This window comes from Microtus ochrogaster, chromosome 8 (assembly GCF_000317375.1).
Source record: "Microtus ochrogaster isolate Prairie Vole_2 chromosome 8, MicOch1.0, whole genome shotgun sequence".
NCBI classification, from domain to species: Eukaryota; Metazoa; Chordata; class Mammalia; order Rodentia; family Cricetidae; genus Microtus; species Microtus ochrogaster.
The window spans coordinates 84,732,897-84,749,951 of NC_022015.1; the positions used below are offsets into that span (position 1 = coordinate 84,732,897).

Here is a 17,055-nt window from a genome sequence, read left to right on the forward strand (position 1 = left end):
GGGAGACCACACTGGTGGACCATCCTAGGAGACAGGGGAGACCACACTGGTTGAGCATCCTAGGCGATGGGAGACCACACTGGTGGACCATCCTAGGACACAGGGGTGGGGTAGAAATGTGTCCATTTCATTGTCCATTCCCACTCATTCTTTTCTCTCCCGCTGTCCCGACATGGCCTTTCTACCCTCTCCCGACTTAAGCCATCTTATGCCAGGTCTGCAGAGGGCAGTGAGGGGTCTACCGAGTTCTCAACAAACTTCACCTGTCCCACCACTTTGGATCCTGGTTGTGCCATTTGCTTTTTCAGTTGCCTTTCCGTGGCTGTGACAAACACCACAACTGAGAGCCACTTAGGAAAGAAAGGATTTACTTTATGGTTCCAGAGAGGACAGTCTATCACGGCAGGCAAAACATGGCAGCTCGAGCTTGAGGCTAGTCTAGAAGTCAGGAAGCTGAGCGATCCAATTTCCCTTCACCCCCACACAGGGAGAACAGACAGGGAACCAGAAGTGGAGCCAACTACAAAATCTCAAAGTCAGGCTCCCAGTGTGCACTTCCCCTAGGAAGCCCCGCCTCCTGAAGGTTCCTTAACTCCCCAAGCAGCAGCAGCAGCAGCAGCAGCAGCTGGGGACCAAGTGTTCAAACATAACTATCTATGGGGGACATTTCACATGAAAACTACTTTCTGTTACTAATTCCTAAACCATGAGAAGTTCTTGGAATTAATGCATTGCTTTGATTCCTGGCTTTTAACCCGTTTTTTAGCTGTCTTCCAGTTCTTCTAGTTCTGCTACTGTCTCTTCTCCCAACTTCCTTGTCCTTTAGGGTTTACAGAGGAGAAACTTTTTACTCAGTTTAGCAAGATTTGTGAAGCGGATGTTGCTAATATTTTTTTTTCCCATCCACCCAGTGAATCAGAAGTCGCCAAACACTGAAAATTAGCATCATCTCTCTCTCTCTTTTTCTCTCAGTTCCATCCTACTTGGGCCTCAGTTTTCCAGGACTTCTGTGTTTATTTAAGTGTGTGTGCTTCTTCCAAGTATACCAACGTGCACATGCCCTCAAAGGCAGAAGAGGGTGTCGGATCCCCTAGAACTGGGCTTACAGGAGGTTGAGCCACCTGGTGCAGGTGTGAGGAACTCAACTTGGGAAGCCTGGAAGAGCAGCAAGCATTCTTAGCAAGCATTCTCCAGCCCCAATTCAGTTTTCAAAAAGGACTAAATTTATGACTTACCTTAAGCAAACAGAATAAATACAGAAGGTCCCAGCTGAGGAATTTCAGGCAACCACGGTGTTTTTAAGGGTAAGTAAGGACGCTTCTTCCTGAGCTTTCTCAAATCAGTTGTTGAGCTGCGTCCAACCGCACCCATGCATTCAGCATGCTGTACAGTAGTGCCACTGCAAGCATGCCGGGATGAGAACAGCAACCATAACCACTGGCTCAGTGACATTCTGGTTAACTTGTGCATCTCAGAAATTAGGTACCAGGTAGATAAATCATTGAGTATTGGTATTAACCCAGAGCCAAATATATATTTTATTGTGTTTATAATAAGTATGCAAAGTTAAATATCCGTCGTACACAACCCATAGTCTGTTTAAACATACCTTGTCACACAGTTGTGGTTGTTAGGCATTATGAAAACATGAAATGCCATATAATTAGGCCAGGCAACTTATTTTAGTTAATAAAGTATTACGAATAATAATAACAACAAACATTATGTGCTCCGGATTGGAGCAGGAACAAGGAGCCTGAATCTGCAAAGGAACACATTTCAATATTCGAAAAATACTAGAGGATGTTGCCAGCATTTTAGTTTACAGAAAGTGAGGTCGTGTTTGCCTCCCTTTGAGCACAGCAGAAGTACATACAACACAAGAATGGAAGTGAAGGAGAAGACTCGAGTCTCCCCTTACCTTATGCCTTGGTTTCCCATCCTCTAGATGGTTATTAATATTATAACAACAACGAGGGAAGTCTGTGAAAATCCGTGTACCCCACGCCCAAGAGTGGCAGAGTTGGACCCCAGCAGGCACCCAGCTCCAGAGCCCGGCTTCTTAAACCGGCTATTCTGCCCTTCCTGTCCTCTGTTCAAAGAATTCTACTATAAATAGGTGTTTTCACCCAAGGTTATGAGAAATCGACTCCTCTAATCCAGAACGTCCTGATCGATCCTCTCGGTGAAATGCTAACATCAGCTTAAAGCAAAGTTCACCAGGATTATTCAGAAGTTCTATCAACCAAATTAAAATTGTCCAGTCGAAATCAGTGTTTCCTCTAGGATTCAATATTGATGCACACACAGTGTTTTAGGAAGCCTCCGGCTCGGTGCTTATCCCACTCCACTCATCGGTCTGAGGCATCTTAAACATTCTTTTCCAGGAACACACTGAAACGGTGCAAGGCACTATCCTGAGTTATTTAACCGAACCCTCGTCCCACGTGTCCACTCGGAACTTCCGGTTTTGATAAAACGCTATTTTACAGTCCAGCAGACTCTTCCCCCCCCCCCCCCCCCGCCTGCCTCTGCTGCGCTCGAGTTCCGAGCACGCGGACCCACCGGTCGTTCTGGCGTTAGGGATGCCGGTATTTCCCTAGCGGCCTTCCCAACTTGCCCCCGCCCCCGTAAGGTGCCCACGTAAGCACCCTGTCAACGTGTCATTGCGAAACCCCCTCCCTGCGCCGCTCACCGAGAGAGGAGCTCGAGCAGCTCCCGGTGCACCGCGCCGGCCCCGCCCTCCCCGCCGCTGCCGCCTCTGAGCGCCCCGCCCCACGTCCAGCGCCGCAGGCAGCGGAGGCCTCGGCTTCCCCGGGCCGCACCGGCGCCCCCTGCAGGACGCGGCGGGCAGCGCTGCCGGAAGAGCCCGAGCCTCCTGCCACCGTGTCCGCTGCCGCCGCCGCCACCGCCACCGCCACCGCCACCGTCGAGCTCCGCGGGGCCCCGAGTCCCAGCCGAGTGTCCTCGGAGCCGCCCGCCGCGCTCCCCGCCGCCCCTCGAGCTCCCCGAGCCGCCGCGCCTCCCGCTCGGCTTCCGTCCTCAGCTCCCCGCCCGCACCCGCCTTCACTCTGGAGCGGCCCGGGCAGCCGCAGCAGGGGCGGCGGCGGCGCATCGAGGAGCTCTCCAGGTCGTCCCGGGAGAAGCTGCTGCAGTCCCGGGACAGGATGTTTTCCAAGCTCACGTCCATCCTGCAGCACGCCGTGGAGGCGGTGAGGCCGCGCGGGGTGCGGGGTGGCGGGGATCGGCTGCCCGGGCTGCGGGGCGCGGGGGAAGCGCGGGGAGGCCTGCGTGTTCCTCCCCACCGCAGCCTCTGCCCTCCCTCCCCGAACCGGGCGGCTCCCGGGGCCTCCGGGCCGTCGCTGTGCAAGACAATAGAACGGCGGCGCCGGTGGGCTGGGCTTGCTTTGGCTTTCGTGCGGGTGGGCCCTCTGGCCCGGGTGACGCCGGTGCCGGTGATTGCTTGCTCGGGCCCGGCGGCCCACCTCTGCCGGACCTGGGTGATGGATCTGCAGGAGTTTGCAGGTCCGCGATCGCCGGTCTCACACCATCTGTTTCCCCTTTCTTGTCTAATATTGCGCTTCCCGGACGCTCTTGGCTCAGCCTGCAACCGCTGTACTTTGAGGCCGGTCTTAAACGCAAAGAGGGACCTTACACAAACCTCCTGACAGACCTGAACAACCCAGAAGGAGAATACCTTGCCGGTGCTCAACACGGCTTTATTTTAAACTTGCTTATTTTGGGTTTAGTGTTACTTTGTGTGAAGAAAGTTACTGTGTTCATTTTTAAGAGGACATTTTCTTTACATGTTAAGAAAGACAATAACACTTTCAACTTCACTCTACTTTTTAAAGGGAGGAAAAAAAATACCACAGTGATGTTAAGGTCAGCTAACAAAATTAGAATTGTGAATTTTAGTTATGGAGACAAAACTTTAATACAATAGCCAGTTATGTAGTATATGGAATTTAGGTATTTTGGTTTTGTCTCCCCCTTCCCCCCTTGGTGACATATCAGACCAAGAAAGAAAGAGGGTGAGGAGCTGTATTGACACAGGTGGCAAAGGGCTGTGAGACGCTTGCATTTCCTGCTTTATATAGAGTCAGCCTGCATTTGTAAAATAATTAAAAGTTTTAAGAACAGTTATATTGATGTTTTGAATTATACTTTAGATTTTAAAGAGTCATCAAACGTAATGATAAATTAGAAAGAATTAAATAAGTTATGTGGGTTAGGCCCTGGGGCCTGTCATATTCTAGGCAGAAGCTCTCCTACTGTATTTTAGTTTTTTGAAATCGAATGTTACCAAGTTTCCCAGACTGGCCTTGAACTTTTTGCCTTAGCCTCTAGAGTGTTAAGTTCTTCGCACATCCCCAAGCCTAGCTCATTTTTGTCCTAAGGCCTGTGTTTTCTAACTTTGTAATCTTTTTATAATTGCACGTATCATTAACATCTACCAAATTACCTAAGAGAGACTGGCTAGGTAATAGTCAGTGTCTCTGTCTTGCTCTGTCAGTGGGGGGAATGAGTTCACTAGGTTGGCCTAGTAGTCCAGGGAGAAATGTCTGGCCCCTGGAAAAAATGTCAAGTCCGCTTGCTCAATGCTGGTTTCTAAGCTGTGCTGCCACCCACACAGTTTACCAAGAGAAAGTACAGCTCCCAAAATCCTGCTGGTTCTGCTCTGCTTTTTTGTTGGGATAGGGTCTCAGGTAGCCCACGCTGGTCCTGAACTTACGTTGAGAATGACCTAATCACTTTCAAATTCACATTACCTTTTTAAAGAAAAAAATCAAATACCACGGTGAGTTTTAGGGTCAGCAAACAATTAGAGTTGTAAATTTGTAGATCTTCCTCCTTTGCCCTAGGGCTGGAATTATAGAATAATAGACTTCATCCCATGAAGAATATTTTTTATGCCCCCTTCAACATTCTCCTGGGAATGAACTCTTAGATAATGGTAAATAAGCCATCCTTTGGTAGCTGAATGTTTCCTAACCCAAGATTAGTTCCTGGTTACTCATTGACTTTTTCACTTTTTTTATCCATAAACAAGTCTTTCCATCCCATAATTTGTTGACTTTTTCTTTCTCTTTTTATGTTCTGGTGCAGCATTCCAGTGCATAGACTCGTCAGGGTTCTGCAGACTTGGGAGGGAATCCCAGGCCTGCGTGTGACCGGACTTCTCATTGCATGCATCTTTAGAACTATGCTGCTCTACCTGGCCTCCTAGTGATATGGTGGCCAAGTGTCCATAGCAGTCAGATAAGCCTTCTATATTTTTTTAAAGGTTGATCAGATATATATTCATCTAGATAAGGAGTTTAAATTTTTTGTTTTGCTTTGTTTTGGTTTCAAGTCAGGGCCCTCAAACTTACGAAGTCACCAAAGATGACCTTGAACTCCTGATCTTTCTGCCCCCCTTTCCCCCAAGATCTGGGACCTCAGGCTGGTGCTTTGTTTTCTGTTTAGTTTCTGGTGTTGAGGATTTAACCCAGGGCCTGCCTTGGTAAATGTTAGGGGAGCTCCGTACCAGGCTTCTATCCTCCCCTGACCTTTTCTGAACATTTTTATCATGGCTTTTTTTTTTTGAGTGAGTGCATACATATGTGTGTGTGCACGCATGTGTGTGTGTGTGTGTGTGTGTGTGTGTGTGTGTGTGTGTGAGAGAGAGAGAGAGAGAGAGAGAGAGAGAGAGAGAGAGAGAGAGCGCGCGCATAGCACTTGATGGGAGCAAGTCTGGGACATCTTTCCCTTTACCATATGAATCCTGGGAAATCAAACACAGGTGGTCAGACACGAGCACCTGTCTTTGACTGCGGGATCATCTCAGTACCTACCCCTTTTAAACTTTTAAATATATGTTTAAATTAATATATTTTAGATTTACTTTTTTCATGTGTGAGAGTTTTGCTTGCATGTATGTATATGAACCGAGTGTATGCTAGGTGCCTATCAGGGTCAGAAAAGGATGCCAAAGTCCCTGGAACCAAACCCGGTTCTCTGCAAGGGCAACAAGTACTCGTAACTACTGAACCATCTCTCCAGCCTTCACATTTTTATTCTGGAATAGGGTCTCATTCAGTTGCCTGGGCTGTCCTCAACCTTGTGGTCCTCCTGCCTCAGCGCCCAGGTAGTTGGGATTACAGGAGCGTGCTCTCATACCTGGCATGCATATTTAAATGGTTTCCCCTCACTTGCCAATAACCACACAGAGGAGGATAGAAGAAGATGTTTCAAATAGACACAGTATAAGGGTAGGAGCGAAGCCAAGCGCGGAATGTGACTCTTACCTCCTTTTCCCCAAAGGATGCTCCTCTCATGTTGCATAGGTCTGCCAGGAAGAGTCGCGGGAATGAACGTGTCATTAGCCAGGTGCCGCATGTCTCAGCTCTGATGAGCCTGTCCTAAGGTTAGACTAGACTGTTTGCCAGTTCCCATGTGGCGTTTGCCGAGGGCCAGGTGCTGCGGGGGTACCACAGTGGAAGTTTCCCTTTATGACCTTTTACCTGTTTTAACCAGTGCAGTGGCAGTCATCCTACAGAATGGAATGAGTGTTTTCCAAGGATAGTTAATAGGCAGTTGTTGGGGACCGCATCCACCCCATGCACCATACTGGGGACTGGACCTGGGCCTTGATCCTCGGCCCCCCTTCAACAGCTTGCCTAGTGGCCACCAGTTCTAGAGAACGACTCCATCCTGGGGCTTCTTTTCCCAGCCCAACTCGAGTCGCTTCCTCACAGAGCGGGACTTTTAAGAGCCAGGGTGAAGATGGAGTGTCTGCATCTTGGTTCCCAGTGCCCACTGGCTAAGCGCGTGGGACGTCATACCGTACAGCACACACAAGGATGTGCAGTGGGAGTGGGTAGATGCCCCGGATTGCTGCAGAGGGTAAATGAGGTGCGTAGGGGAGCTTTGTGCGGAGCCTGGTTGGCACGGCTGGGGCTGTAGGAAGAAGGAAACTGATCTTAGGTGTAGTTGGGAGAGGTTCTCTGGGGCTAAGACTAGAACTAGGTAGTAGAGACGCAGCAAAGGGAGGGAGGGTGTTCCGGAACTTGGCGGCAGATGTGGTAGCTCACACTTGTCTCCCTGAGACCTTTCTGAGTGAGAGCCAGGCAAGCCTGGGCTGTACCATGAAACCCTGTCTTAAGAAAAACAGGGCAAACCCAGATGTGGATTGTATATGCTGTGATCCCAACCCTTAGGAGCTGGAAGCCAGAGGATCAGGAACTCAAGGCCAGCTACACAGTGAGTTTGAAGCCAGCTTGGGACTACAAGAGACCTTGTCTCAAACAAAAACAAACAACAGAACAAAGACAGTTTGGGGTAGAATCTTTTAGGATGGGCATTTTGTAGATCTTTAAAGCAGAGGTTGTGGCCACAAAGTTTTGTCCAGTTTGTTGATGGAAGTTCTTTTGCATATTGGACATGTTGGACAAAGTCCAGGTTCCTAGCAGAAAGCATTGTTACCTAAGGCAAGTCAGCTAACCGGTGTTTTAGTCTCTGATGGGAGCTTGAGCAAAAGAGGAAGTCTGAATGAGAGTTTAACGGCATTTTAGGCTGGGTGCCTGGGGTGCCGCACTTCTGTAATCCCAGTACTCAAGAAGCGGAGGCAGGAAGATTGCAAGTTCAAGGCCTACCTGGAATGTGTAGTGAGACCTGCTGCAACACCAGAGAGTGAAAAGTGAGCTAGGGGTGTGGCCTGACGGTGGAGCATTTGCTTCTGCCAGGCCCTCGGTTTGACCTCAGTTTGCCAGTGAGTAAAGACTCGATAATGTGCTTGGCCAGTGCAGTGCTGGCCTGCAAGTCCACGCATCAACTGTCACTGACTGGGCCGCCCGTTTTTCATGGAATGAGTATTTTGGTGCTGATTCGGCTCCATCGCTGAGTTGAAACCAGGAGTCTAAATGATGAAAGGGATGGGTCCACCCCGGCCCTTGTCCAGATCCGGCCTAAGGGAGAGAAGGCTAAATAGTGGGAAAGGTTGGGGTGGAGGCTAGGAGGAAGCCTCAGAGTGGAGAGGGAAAACTTCCTGAAGAGGAGGAGCTTCCACATAGGAGAACAGGAAGTCCTGGGTAGGAGAACAGGAAGTCCCAGGTAGGAGAACAGGAAGTCCCGGGTAGGAGAACAGGAAGTCACAGATAGAACAGGAAGACCCAGGTAGGAGAACAGAAGTCACAGATAGGAGAACAGGAAGACCCAGGTAGGAGAACAGGAAGCCCCGGGTAGGAGAACAGGAAGTCCCGGGTAGGAGAACAGGAAGTCCTTGGTAGGAGAACAGGAAGTCCTGGGTAGGAGAACAGGAAGTCCTGGGTAGGAGAACAGGAAGTCCTGGGTAGGAGAACAGGAAGTCACAGATAGGAGAACAGGAAGACCCAGGTAGGAGAACAGAAGTCACAGATAGGTAACCTGGCAATTTGGGATGAGAGTTTTGAGAATTTAATCTCCGAATACTAAAACATTAAATTACAGTCTCCTGGAGCTGAGTCACCATTCCTGTCAAAGGATAGATGTTTTTATGCAGTGGTAACAGGTCATTTTCATCTTAGTAACAGAAAAGACAAGTTCACTGTAGTCTCACAAAGTAAGAATTTATTTATGTTTGACTGAGATTGTTACTCATCTGAGTTATTGGCAATTCAGAATAGTTCCACGGTTTCCCTCCCTCCAGCACCGAGGTAATAGCACCATCCTGCTTGGGATTTGCTGGTATTCTGTGGCAAGGCTGCCCATACACAACTGGCAAAGCCTCCAGCCTGCTGTGTGCCACTGCTGGGGAGAAGCTGGAGGAGGGACACTGTCACCACCTAAAAGGTCGAATTGTTACTACATTAAGCACAGCTCATTTCCTCCTGTGTCTGCTTCATTTTAGTAAATTTAACTCCACAAAAGTAAGTAAAGTTTGACTGCCTGTTCGCTCCTTCACGGTGGCCCTGGGTAGTTCTACTTTCTTGGTCAAGATCTCTGCACACAGGCCAGTGTAGGAAGAATCAGCTTGAAGAAACCAGTGATGGTGTGAAATTCTTCATCCAGTTTCTTTTCATAAATGTGTTTCACCTGGTGGATTGAGCCACTTAGCATGTCTGGGACTGTACCCGTAAGTTGCACAAGAGTTGAGAAATTGTGTTGACAGAGTTGTCAACTACAAGGTCGCTGGCTGGGAAACCAAAGGTCGTCGCGGAACAAGTGGAAGCTAGGAGAGATCTGCCTGCAGGTCGTTCGGTGGCTGTCCCCAGCCTGCGGCCAACACAGAATTGAAGACTTCTTAGGACGTGATGAGTGTGTGCATGCATGTTCATGTTCGTGTGTGTGCATGCGTGCTGTTTGCTGCCTTGTCAAGCGTGAGCTTTGTAGAAGACTGCTGGCCATGGTGTTGGACGGTTGGACACTCTTGGCACTTAGAGGCCGAGCAGGAAACGGCAGTTTACCCGTCAGACTTCGGTTCTCAGGATAGAAACCTCTACCCTGCACAACCGTGATCAGAGCTGTACTTCTGACAGAAGTCAGTGACACCTCTAGAGTGTCCCCCACTTCTCTGTCCCTCCACCCCCACCCCTTTCTAGCAGAAGAGGCCGGAGTCAGAGGAGTGGCCACATCTGCCTTTCTTCCATTTAATACGCATTCCCTAATGCTGGTCGGCTTGCGGCAAGGTGGCTAGTGCTATAATTCTGGCCTTAAAACTTACAAAGTGCTTCTCAAAGCTTGCCGTTTAACACATTTTGTAGACTTTATGTCTTGTTCATGTAGTTATTTTCCTAAAAATATACACTGCCTGACCTAGGCTTACAAAGAAAAAGATTTACATCAGAAAGCCATGGGAAGTAGGAAGCAGTCTAATCTGATTATGACGTTGGCAGTGCTCGTATTTGCTGTGCTGATGGGTAAGCGATTGCCAGCTGCTCATCACCCTTTCCCCTTCCAAAGTCCCAGGTACGCAGACCTCTGGTTATCAGTAATGCTGTTTTGCGATACCGCGGCGTTTTGGTTTAGTCACCTGAATCCATGTGATAACAGCAGCTGGGGGAAAGTTGGATGTGGGGTAGTTTAGTAATAGTATTGATAAAGGTGGCTTTCTTCTTAGTAAATCATTTTACTTCTTCGGATTCAACTCATTTTGATTGTATTTGATATCTGAGTTCAAGTCTGCCCCTTATTGGAGTGCCTCACTCTCACACGTCTGGTCTGCTGTGTTTGCAGCTCGCACCGTCTCTTCCTTTACAAGAAGATTTTGTTTATCATTGGAAGGCGATCACCCATTACTACATAGAAACTTCAGGTAAGGAACATGCGTGCCTACGATCTGTTTCAAGATGAGTTCTGTTACTTTATTGTTAACTTTAAACAGTTTTACCTTTGACTCCTCTCTTAGGGACATTCTCAATGTCCCTTTGGAGCGTCTCCTATGTTGTCGTTGTTCTGGGCAGCGGGGACTGCAGCAGCCCCTGCAGCTCTGTCCTAACAGAGCTTGTATGCGGGGGAGGGGGGCAGGTGGCTACTTCAGTCCTGAGAAGACAACACTGCCTCTGGGTCACGTTTGTCTGGAGAGGCCCTCACTGGGTGCTCCCACCTGCCGATGCGTCCTTCCGGCCCCATACAGGTGCCCTTGAGATGATCAGTGATGAAGCTTGGAGAAATGGGTAGAAAATAGATGGACAGTTATGGCTCACCATGAGGAGTGCTGCGTAAGGGACCCAGGATGGGTGGGAGCGGGGTGGGGACAGACCACACCTGGCACCTTTAGTCACTCCACCTTTTTTATGTTTGTAAAAATTGGTCAGTTAGTTTCTCAGTCTCTCTCTTCCCGTCCCCCTCCATCCCCCCTCGGTTCCTGTCCATCCCCCCTTGTATGTGTGTGTGTGTAGTGTGTGTGCAATGTATATTGTGTGTGCATGTGCATGTAGTGTATATGTGTGTGATGTATATGTGTGTATGTGTATAGTATGTGTGCATGTGTGTTTGATGTATATGTGTGTTGTGTGTGCGTTAGCGTGTGTGTGATGTATGTGTATGTGTGTGTAGTGTGTGTGCTGTATATGTGTGTAGTGCATGTGCTTGTATGTGATGTATATGTGTGTAGTGTGTGTGTTGTATAAGTGTGTAGTGTGTGTATGTGGGTGTGTGTGCGATGTATATGTGTGTGATGTGTGTAGTGTATATGTTTGTGTGATATATATGTGTGTAGTGTGTGTGTGATGTATATGTGTGTAGTGTGTGTGCATGTGCATGTGTGTGCGACGCATATAAATAAGCATGCCTTGGTGTATGTGTAGCGCTAGAGCACAGCTCTGTGGAGTTGGCTCTCTCCCGGGGTTGGCTCGGGTCATCAGGCACAGCAAGCACTTTCACCTGTTCATCCATCTCGTTGACCGTCTCCACCTTACTTTTTGAGACACTGTCTGTTGCTGAAGCTGATGGATTTGCTAGATTGGCCTACTAGTGAGTTCCTGAGGTCTACCCGACTTTTCTCTCCCCAGACTACTGGGATCACAGCCACAGCCACCAGACCTGGCTTTTACGTGGGTGTTGGGGATCTGGACTCGGTCCTTGTGCTTGAATGGAAAGCACATTACCCACTGAGCCACCTCCCCAAAACCCCGGAAATGTTTTAATTACTTGGAAAGATGTAAGGTCCTAGGATGGGGGGATAACTCAGTGGTAGAGCACTTGCCTCGCACGAGTTCGGTGCAGCATCCAACACCAGCATCCACAACTCCAGCATCCAACAGCAGCATCCAACACCAGCATCCACAACTCTAGCATCCAACACCAGCATCCACAACACCAGCATCCAACACCACCATCCAGCACCACCATCCAACACCATCATCCAGCACCAGAATCCACAACACCACCATCCAACACCAGCATCTACAACACCAGCATCTAACACCAGCATTTAAAAAGAAACAGGTGGAGAGACAAACGGAAGATGTAAGATAGGTTTCAGAGAATCCAGTGGAGGAAAGGGCAAATCCCAGAGTCAGACTGAGTGTTGGTGAGCGTCATCACTACGTAGGAAGGAGAGAATTAACACTGAAGTGGGGACTTAGCCTTGGGAGACAGTGGATGGTTCTCCCATGTAAACAAGGCAGAAAGCGGAGCAGCCAGGAGTAGACCCCACGTATCCTGTGTTATCTCCTGTTGCTTCTGTTCTGATCAGTAAGGAGAAGGGCTTGGCTTGATTAGCTTGAGGATTAGCAAACTGTACTTTAGCCCATCTGGGCCGCGTAGTCTCCTTTGTGTGTGTGATCTGTGGTGCTGAGGTGCAGAAGCAACTCTGCAGTCAGTGGTGGCCGGGGTGTGGCCCCCAGATGTAAAGTCAGTTTACACGCACTGAGTGCAGTTGTGTTTAGCCGCTGACCTGCAGAGGTTTCTCTTTTGAGACAAGCCACATTTAATATTACTGTCAGCTTTTGTGATTTTACTTTTCCTTCTTTGGCCTTAAGGCCTTGCTTTAAAGGATTTAAACATTCTTGCTTTAAGGGATTTTTTTTCTCTATGTCGTAGCAGAAGCAAGTGTGCACATTCGTTAGTGCAGGACAGATGCAGTCTGAGTTGGGGAGAGTCTTGGGACAGGTGGAGGGTGAAGAGACAGGGAGTTGGAGGGAGCAAGGTCTAACCTGGGCTCTAAGGGAGCTGAGCTCCTGAGTAGATGAGCAGGAGGCACTGCAGGCAGAAGTGTGTGCAGGGGTCACAGGAAAGTTAATAATTTAGGAACAGTGGACAAAAGGAGACAGAGGTTGGGTTCTGCCTTTCAGAGACCATTTCCAAATCATAACGGAGGAACATTCACTGACAGTATGTTCCAGGCTGTGGGTCACAGCTTGACCGTGTCATGCTAACAAAGACAGACATGCTGTGAGCATGCCTCAGACGTGTGGTTCAGAACTCCGTTCAGTCAGAGTTGGGATGGAGGCAGGAAGGAGGGTAATGTAGTCGCACACAGGAAGTTTAAGAAATTTTCTGAGTAATGATGTAATTTTTCTATCGCTTAGATGATAAAGCCCCCGTGACGGATACGAACATTCCGTCCCACCTGGAGCAGATGTTGGACATACTGGTGCAAGAGGAAAATGAGCGAGAGTCTGGAGAGACGGGGCCGTGTATGGAGTACCTGCTCCATCACAAGATCTTGGAAACATTGTACACCTTAGGGAAAGCCGACGTAAGCCCCTGACCCACCCTGTGTAATACAGGCAAAGCTCCAGGTGCACAGTTCAAGGGTGGAGACAGGAACGGCACGTGGTACTGCTGGGCCTGAGACTGGGGAGATGGGGGAGTCCTGTGTCCTGTGCCCAGAGAGAGCGGAGCTGCCACTGCTCAGGACCGCACTCCTGCTTAGCTGCCTAGAATCCCAGGGTAAACTCGAGCCCATGAGCTCACAGTCAGGGAGGACAGTCGTGCCGGAAGAGGTCGTGGTCCTGAAAGGGAGCATCGTTATCCCCACAGTCCCTGAATCACTCAGTGATGTAATGCAAATGTTGGGCCTAGTGAGTTTTGAAAAATCTTTGCAAATCTAATATTATAACATAAAAGCTTATGTTATAATATTAGTTATAATATAACGTGGTCATTTTACCACAAAAGCTTCAAGTTCATGCATCCTTAGCCACAGAGGCATGTTCTGAGAAATGTGTGCGCTGGTTTTGTGGTGGTGTGGACACCATGGTGTTTACAGGCGCCAGAAGGCTGCCGGCTGCTCTCCTACTCTCGAGTGTGAACTGCAGTTCGGGCGGCTGGAAGTGATGGTAGACCTCCTCCAGCCGAAACCTCAGTGGTGCTGGGAATTTCTGCGATGATGGTATTATAATTCCACAGAGTGTAAATCATATTAAAGACAATTTCTTTTTAACGAAGGGTGTAATGCCCCAGTTAAGTGCATTTGAGCTAAGCACGCTCTTCCCTAAGAAGCAGATCTGATAGCCTGAGCTGTCTTATGTTCCCTTGCCCCCATTCTTTAGAGTGTGCGCTTTTACCATACTAAATTGAATTAGTTGGATGTTTTAGCAGGATGCTAGTAATTGTACCACTAATAAGCTTATTTCTGATATAAGTGATTATAAATATTGTTAGCATTTTATCTGAATAACATAAGGTAGTTGTTACCCTAAAAATATCATTGTGCTAAGGATTATATTTAGCCTGTTTCCATGTAGCATGTCTGTGATGATCCGTGGGCATACACATGCGCACGACTGTTCTAACTGAATGTGGGCAGTGTCATCTGCTTTATTACAGAGCATATGACTCATGCTCTTTTAATCCAGAGTGTGCGTCAGGATTTCTGCCTTTCAGTAGCTGGCGTGCTCTAAGAATGTCCTAGTGATGTTCTTTACAGTACTTATAATCCAGATATCTTGGCAGTTAGCGTAAAGAAGTCAGTGCAGAAGATGCCTTTTTATTAATATCCGTGCATTTGTTATAAACTTTTTATTAATATCCATGCACTTGTTATAAACTGCTCATTGCTCTAAGTAAAGAGATCTGCCCTTGGTCTGGCAGGGAGTTGGCCCTCTTGGGCCTGTGTTGTCCCAGCAGTGACCAGCCTGATGGTGCCTGAGCATGCTCGTCTCGACAGTGCTCACCTGTGTGTGCTCACCTGTGTGTGCTCGTCTCCACAGTGTGTGCTCACCTGTGTGTGCTCGTCTCCACAGTGTGTGCTCACCTGTGTGTGCTCGTCTCCACAGTGTGTGCTCACCTGTGTGTGCCAGTCTCCACAGTGCTCACCTGTGTGTGTAATCACCTGAGGCCGTGCTCCCATGTGCCATGTATGTCCTCAGGTGTATAATTGTGTTTCTAGAATGCCAGTCATGGCTATGAATGGAAATTTTTATCATGGCAAAGTCACTAACTGGTCACTGACATGTCTTTGAGGGGGGCTGTGCTGACAGACATAGTCTGTCCTGTGAGCACTCACGTGTGGTGTCTGTCTGTGCCCAGTGTCCTCCGGGGATGAAGCAGCAGGTTCTACTCTTCTATACCAAGCTTCTGGGAAGAATCCGGCAGCCCCTGCTTCCGCACATCAACGTTCACAGGCCGGTGCAGGTACGCGCTCCCCTGACTGCAGGTTAAAAGCTCATTGGATCCCATATACAAGTCATTTTGTATTGTTTTTCTAGGAGTGAGAATAATGGAGGATATTGTTCTCATAGCATAAAAATTAACAGACATTGGGTTTTCTTTTATCTCGCCATGTTTATACTTCTCTGTAAAGTTCTATACGTTTTCTTGTTGCTTTACCTCTACAATATCACAATGAGAATTTTAAACTTTAAAAACTGTTTTGACAGAAATTAATCCGACTGTGTGGCGAGGTGCTTGCCACGCCGACGGAAAACGAAGAGATTCAGTTTCTTTGCATCGTCTGCGCTAAGCTGAAACAGGATCCCTACTTGGTCAACTTCTTTCTGGAGGTATGCCACACTCTCCGACTTGCAGCTCATTGTGGAAACTGAGGTGCAATCCCCAGGGCAGCCCAGGCCTGCAAGTTCTGCCTGCAGAAGTAGTTTTCATTTAAGATCTGTATTTCTTTCAACTTGAAGTCACCGTGGAAGGGGAATTTCAGGGAATGTGGTTGAACCAGGCACGCGCTGCGCTGGGGAGTCGTGGGGGGAACAGCAGGTGCAGAGGGGCAGGCTGCAGAGCATCTCCAGCTACCAACAGCTTCGCTTTCCTTTTGCACGGCTGCTGTGTTTTGTACTATTTTTATAGCCATGGTCTGTTTTAATTGATGTTTTAATTTATGTTTTAAATTTTATTTACAGCTTTAAAAAGGGAAAAAAATTGTGTCTACTTTCTGCTCTTGTTCACTGTTTTCCTTTAATTTTTTTGTAGATTTTTAAAAAATGTATGTTTGCATATTGTGTGCACGCGCGCGTGCGAAACTGGAGGTCACCAGTTGGGATAGACCGTAGACTGTCTGGTCTTTCTGGCTCCACCTGCCTAGTGCAGGGGTGAGCCCCCGTGGTGGGTGCTGGGAATCTCAGCTGAAGCCCTTGTGCTTAGAGACAGCCATTTTAATGACTTAGCCATGCCCTTGTCCCATTCTTTTTCCTAGCAGTGACATCCTTGAGGGAAAGTGGCTTTGTTATCAGCCCTCTGCCGGCAGCGTGTGCCAGTGCCCACTGTCTCAGGGCATCGGGACGTTCTCAGTGTTTGCCGTTCTGATGTGTTGCTTTGTCTTCTGTTGTTGAATAAATAATCCGCACCGTTCCTGGAGGCCGACAAGCAGCATCGCTGCAGAATTGCTGGATTTAATTCTGTGTGTAGTACTAGGGCCATGAAATGCTTGTGTTCTGTTAATATGTGCCCTTATTGTCTTCTTTTTCAAGTTTGCATCAAAATAGTTCTGTTAGTCAAGAATTTGGATTTCCAAAGATAGGTTACTTAGAACTGCATTATAGGTCTTTTGTTCTGAATGTTTGATAAGAAATAGATTAGTTTGGTTCCCTGTGGGATTTCTTCACCTTGCTTGTGCTTTGAGACAGGAGCTCACTATGTGGCCCAGGCTGGCCCAGAACTTGCTGTGTAGCCTAGGCGCTCTTTCTGCCTCCGCCTGCGTGCCTGGCTGGTTTTCATTTCATGTAGCCCATCCTGGCCTAGCATTCTCAGTACAGCCCTAGGCTGTCCTTGAACTTGCAGAAATCCTCTCTCAACCCCTGCAAGCTCTGATTTCAAGTGTGAACCATGACTCCTGGCTGAGATTTTTCTTTTCAAAGTTCTTTTTTTTTTCTAATATTTTCTTAGACACTTAGTGTACTTTAGATGGATTTCCCCCAAAACATACCTGAAAATCCTTGAAATTCGTCTTGTGATTACATGGACCAGAGGAAGTCTGTGGGCTTGTGTGTGTTGGTCGTAAAATGTACTTGACACACCTGTCTTCATAGGAGCATTTCCGTTTAAAACCCCAGTCTGCTTTATTCAGCGTAGCGTGTGGTGCTGAGTAGATCGTAGTCAGTGTGGGCACAGCCCCCCCAGCTCCGGAATTACTGACCTGACATGAGTAGATCTTAGTCAGTGCGGGCACAGCCCCCCCAGCTCCGGAATTACTGACCT

General features: G+C 48.2%; 1 protein-coding gene across 1 annotated transcript in view; it reads left to right on the forward strand.

Moving 5' to 3' along the window:
• Positions 1–2,889: 2,889 nt before the first annotated feature.
• Fam160b1 (family with sequence similarity 160 member B1) overlaps positions 2,890–17,055 on the forward strand; it is a 27,734-nt gene continuing 13,568 nt past the window's right edge. The window contains exons 1-5 of the mRNA XM_013348124.2: positions 2,890–3,212; positions 10,195–10,273; positions 12,993–13,162; positions 14,938–15,042; positions 15,288–15,410. Coding sequence (XP_013203578.1) covers positions 3,168–3,212; positions 10,195–10,273; positions 12,993–13,162; positions 14,938–15,042; positions 15,288–15,410 — 522 coding nt within the window. The 5' untranslated portion in view covers positions 2,890–3,167. The remainder of the gene's footprint in view (positions 3,213–10,194; positions 10,274–12,992; positions 13,163–14,937; positions 15,043–15,287; positions 15,411–17,055) is intronic.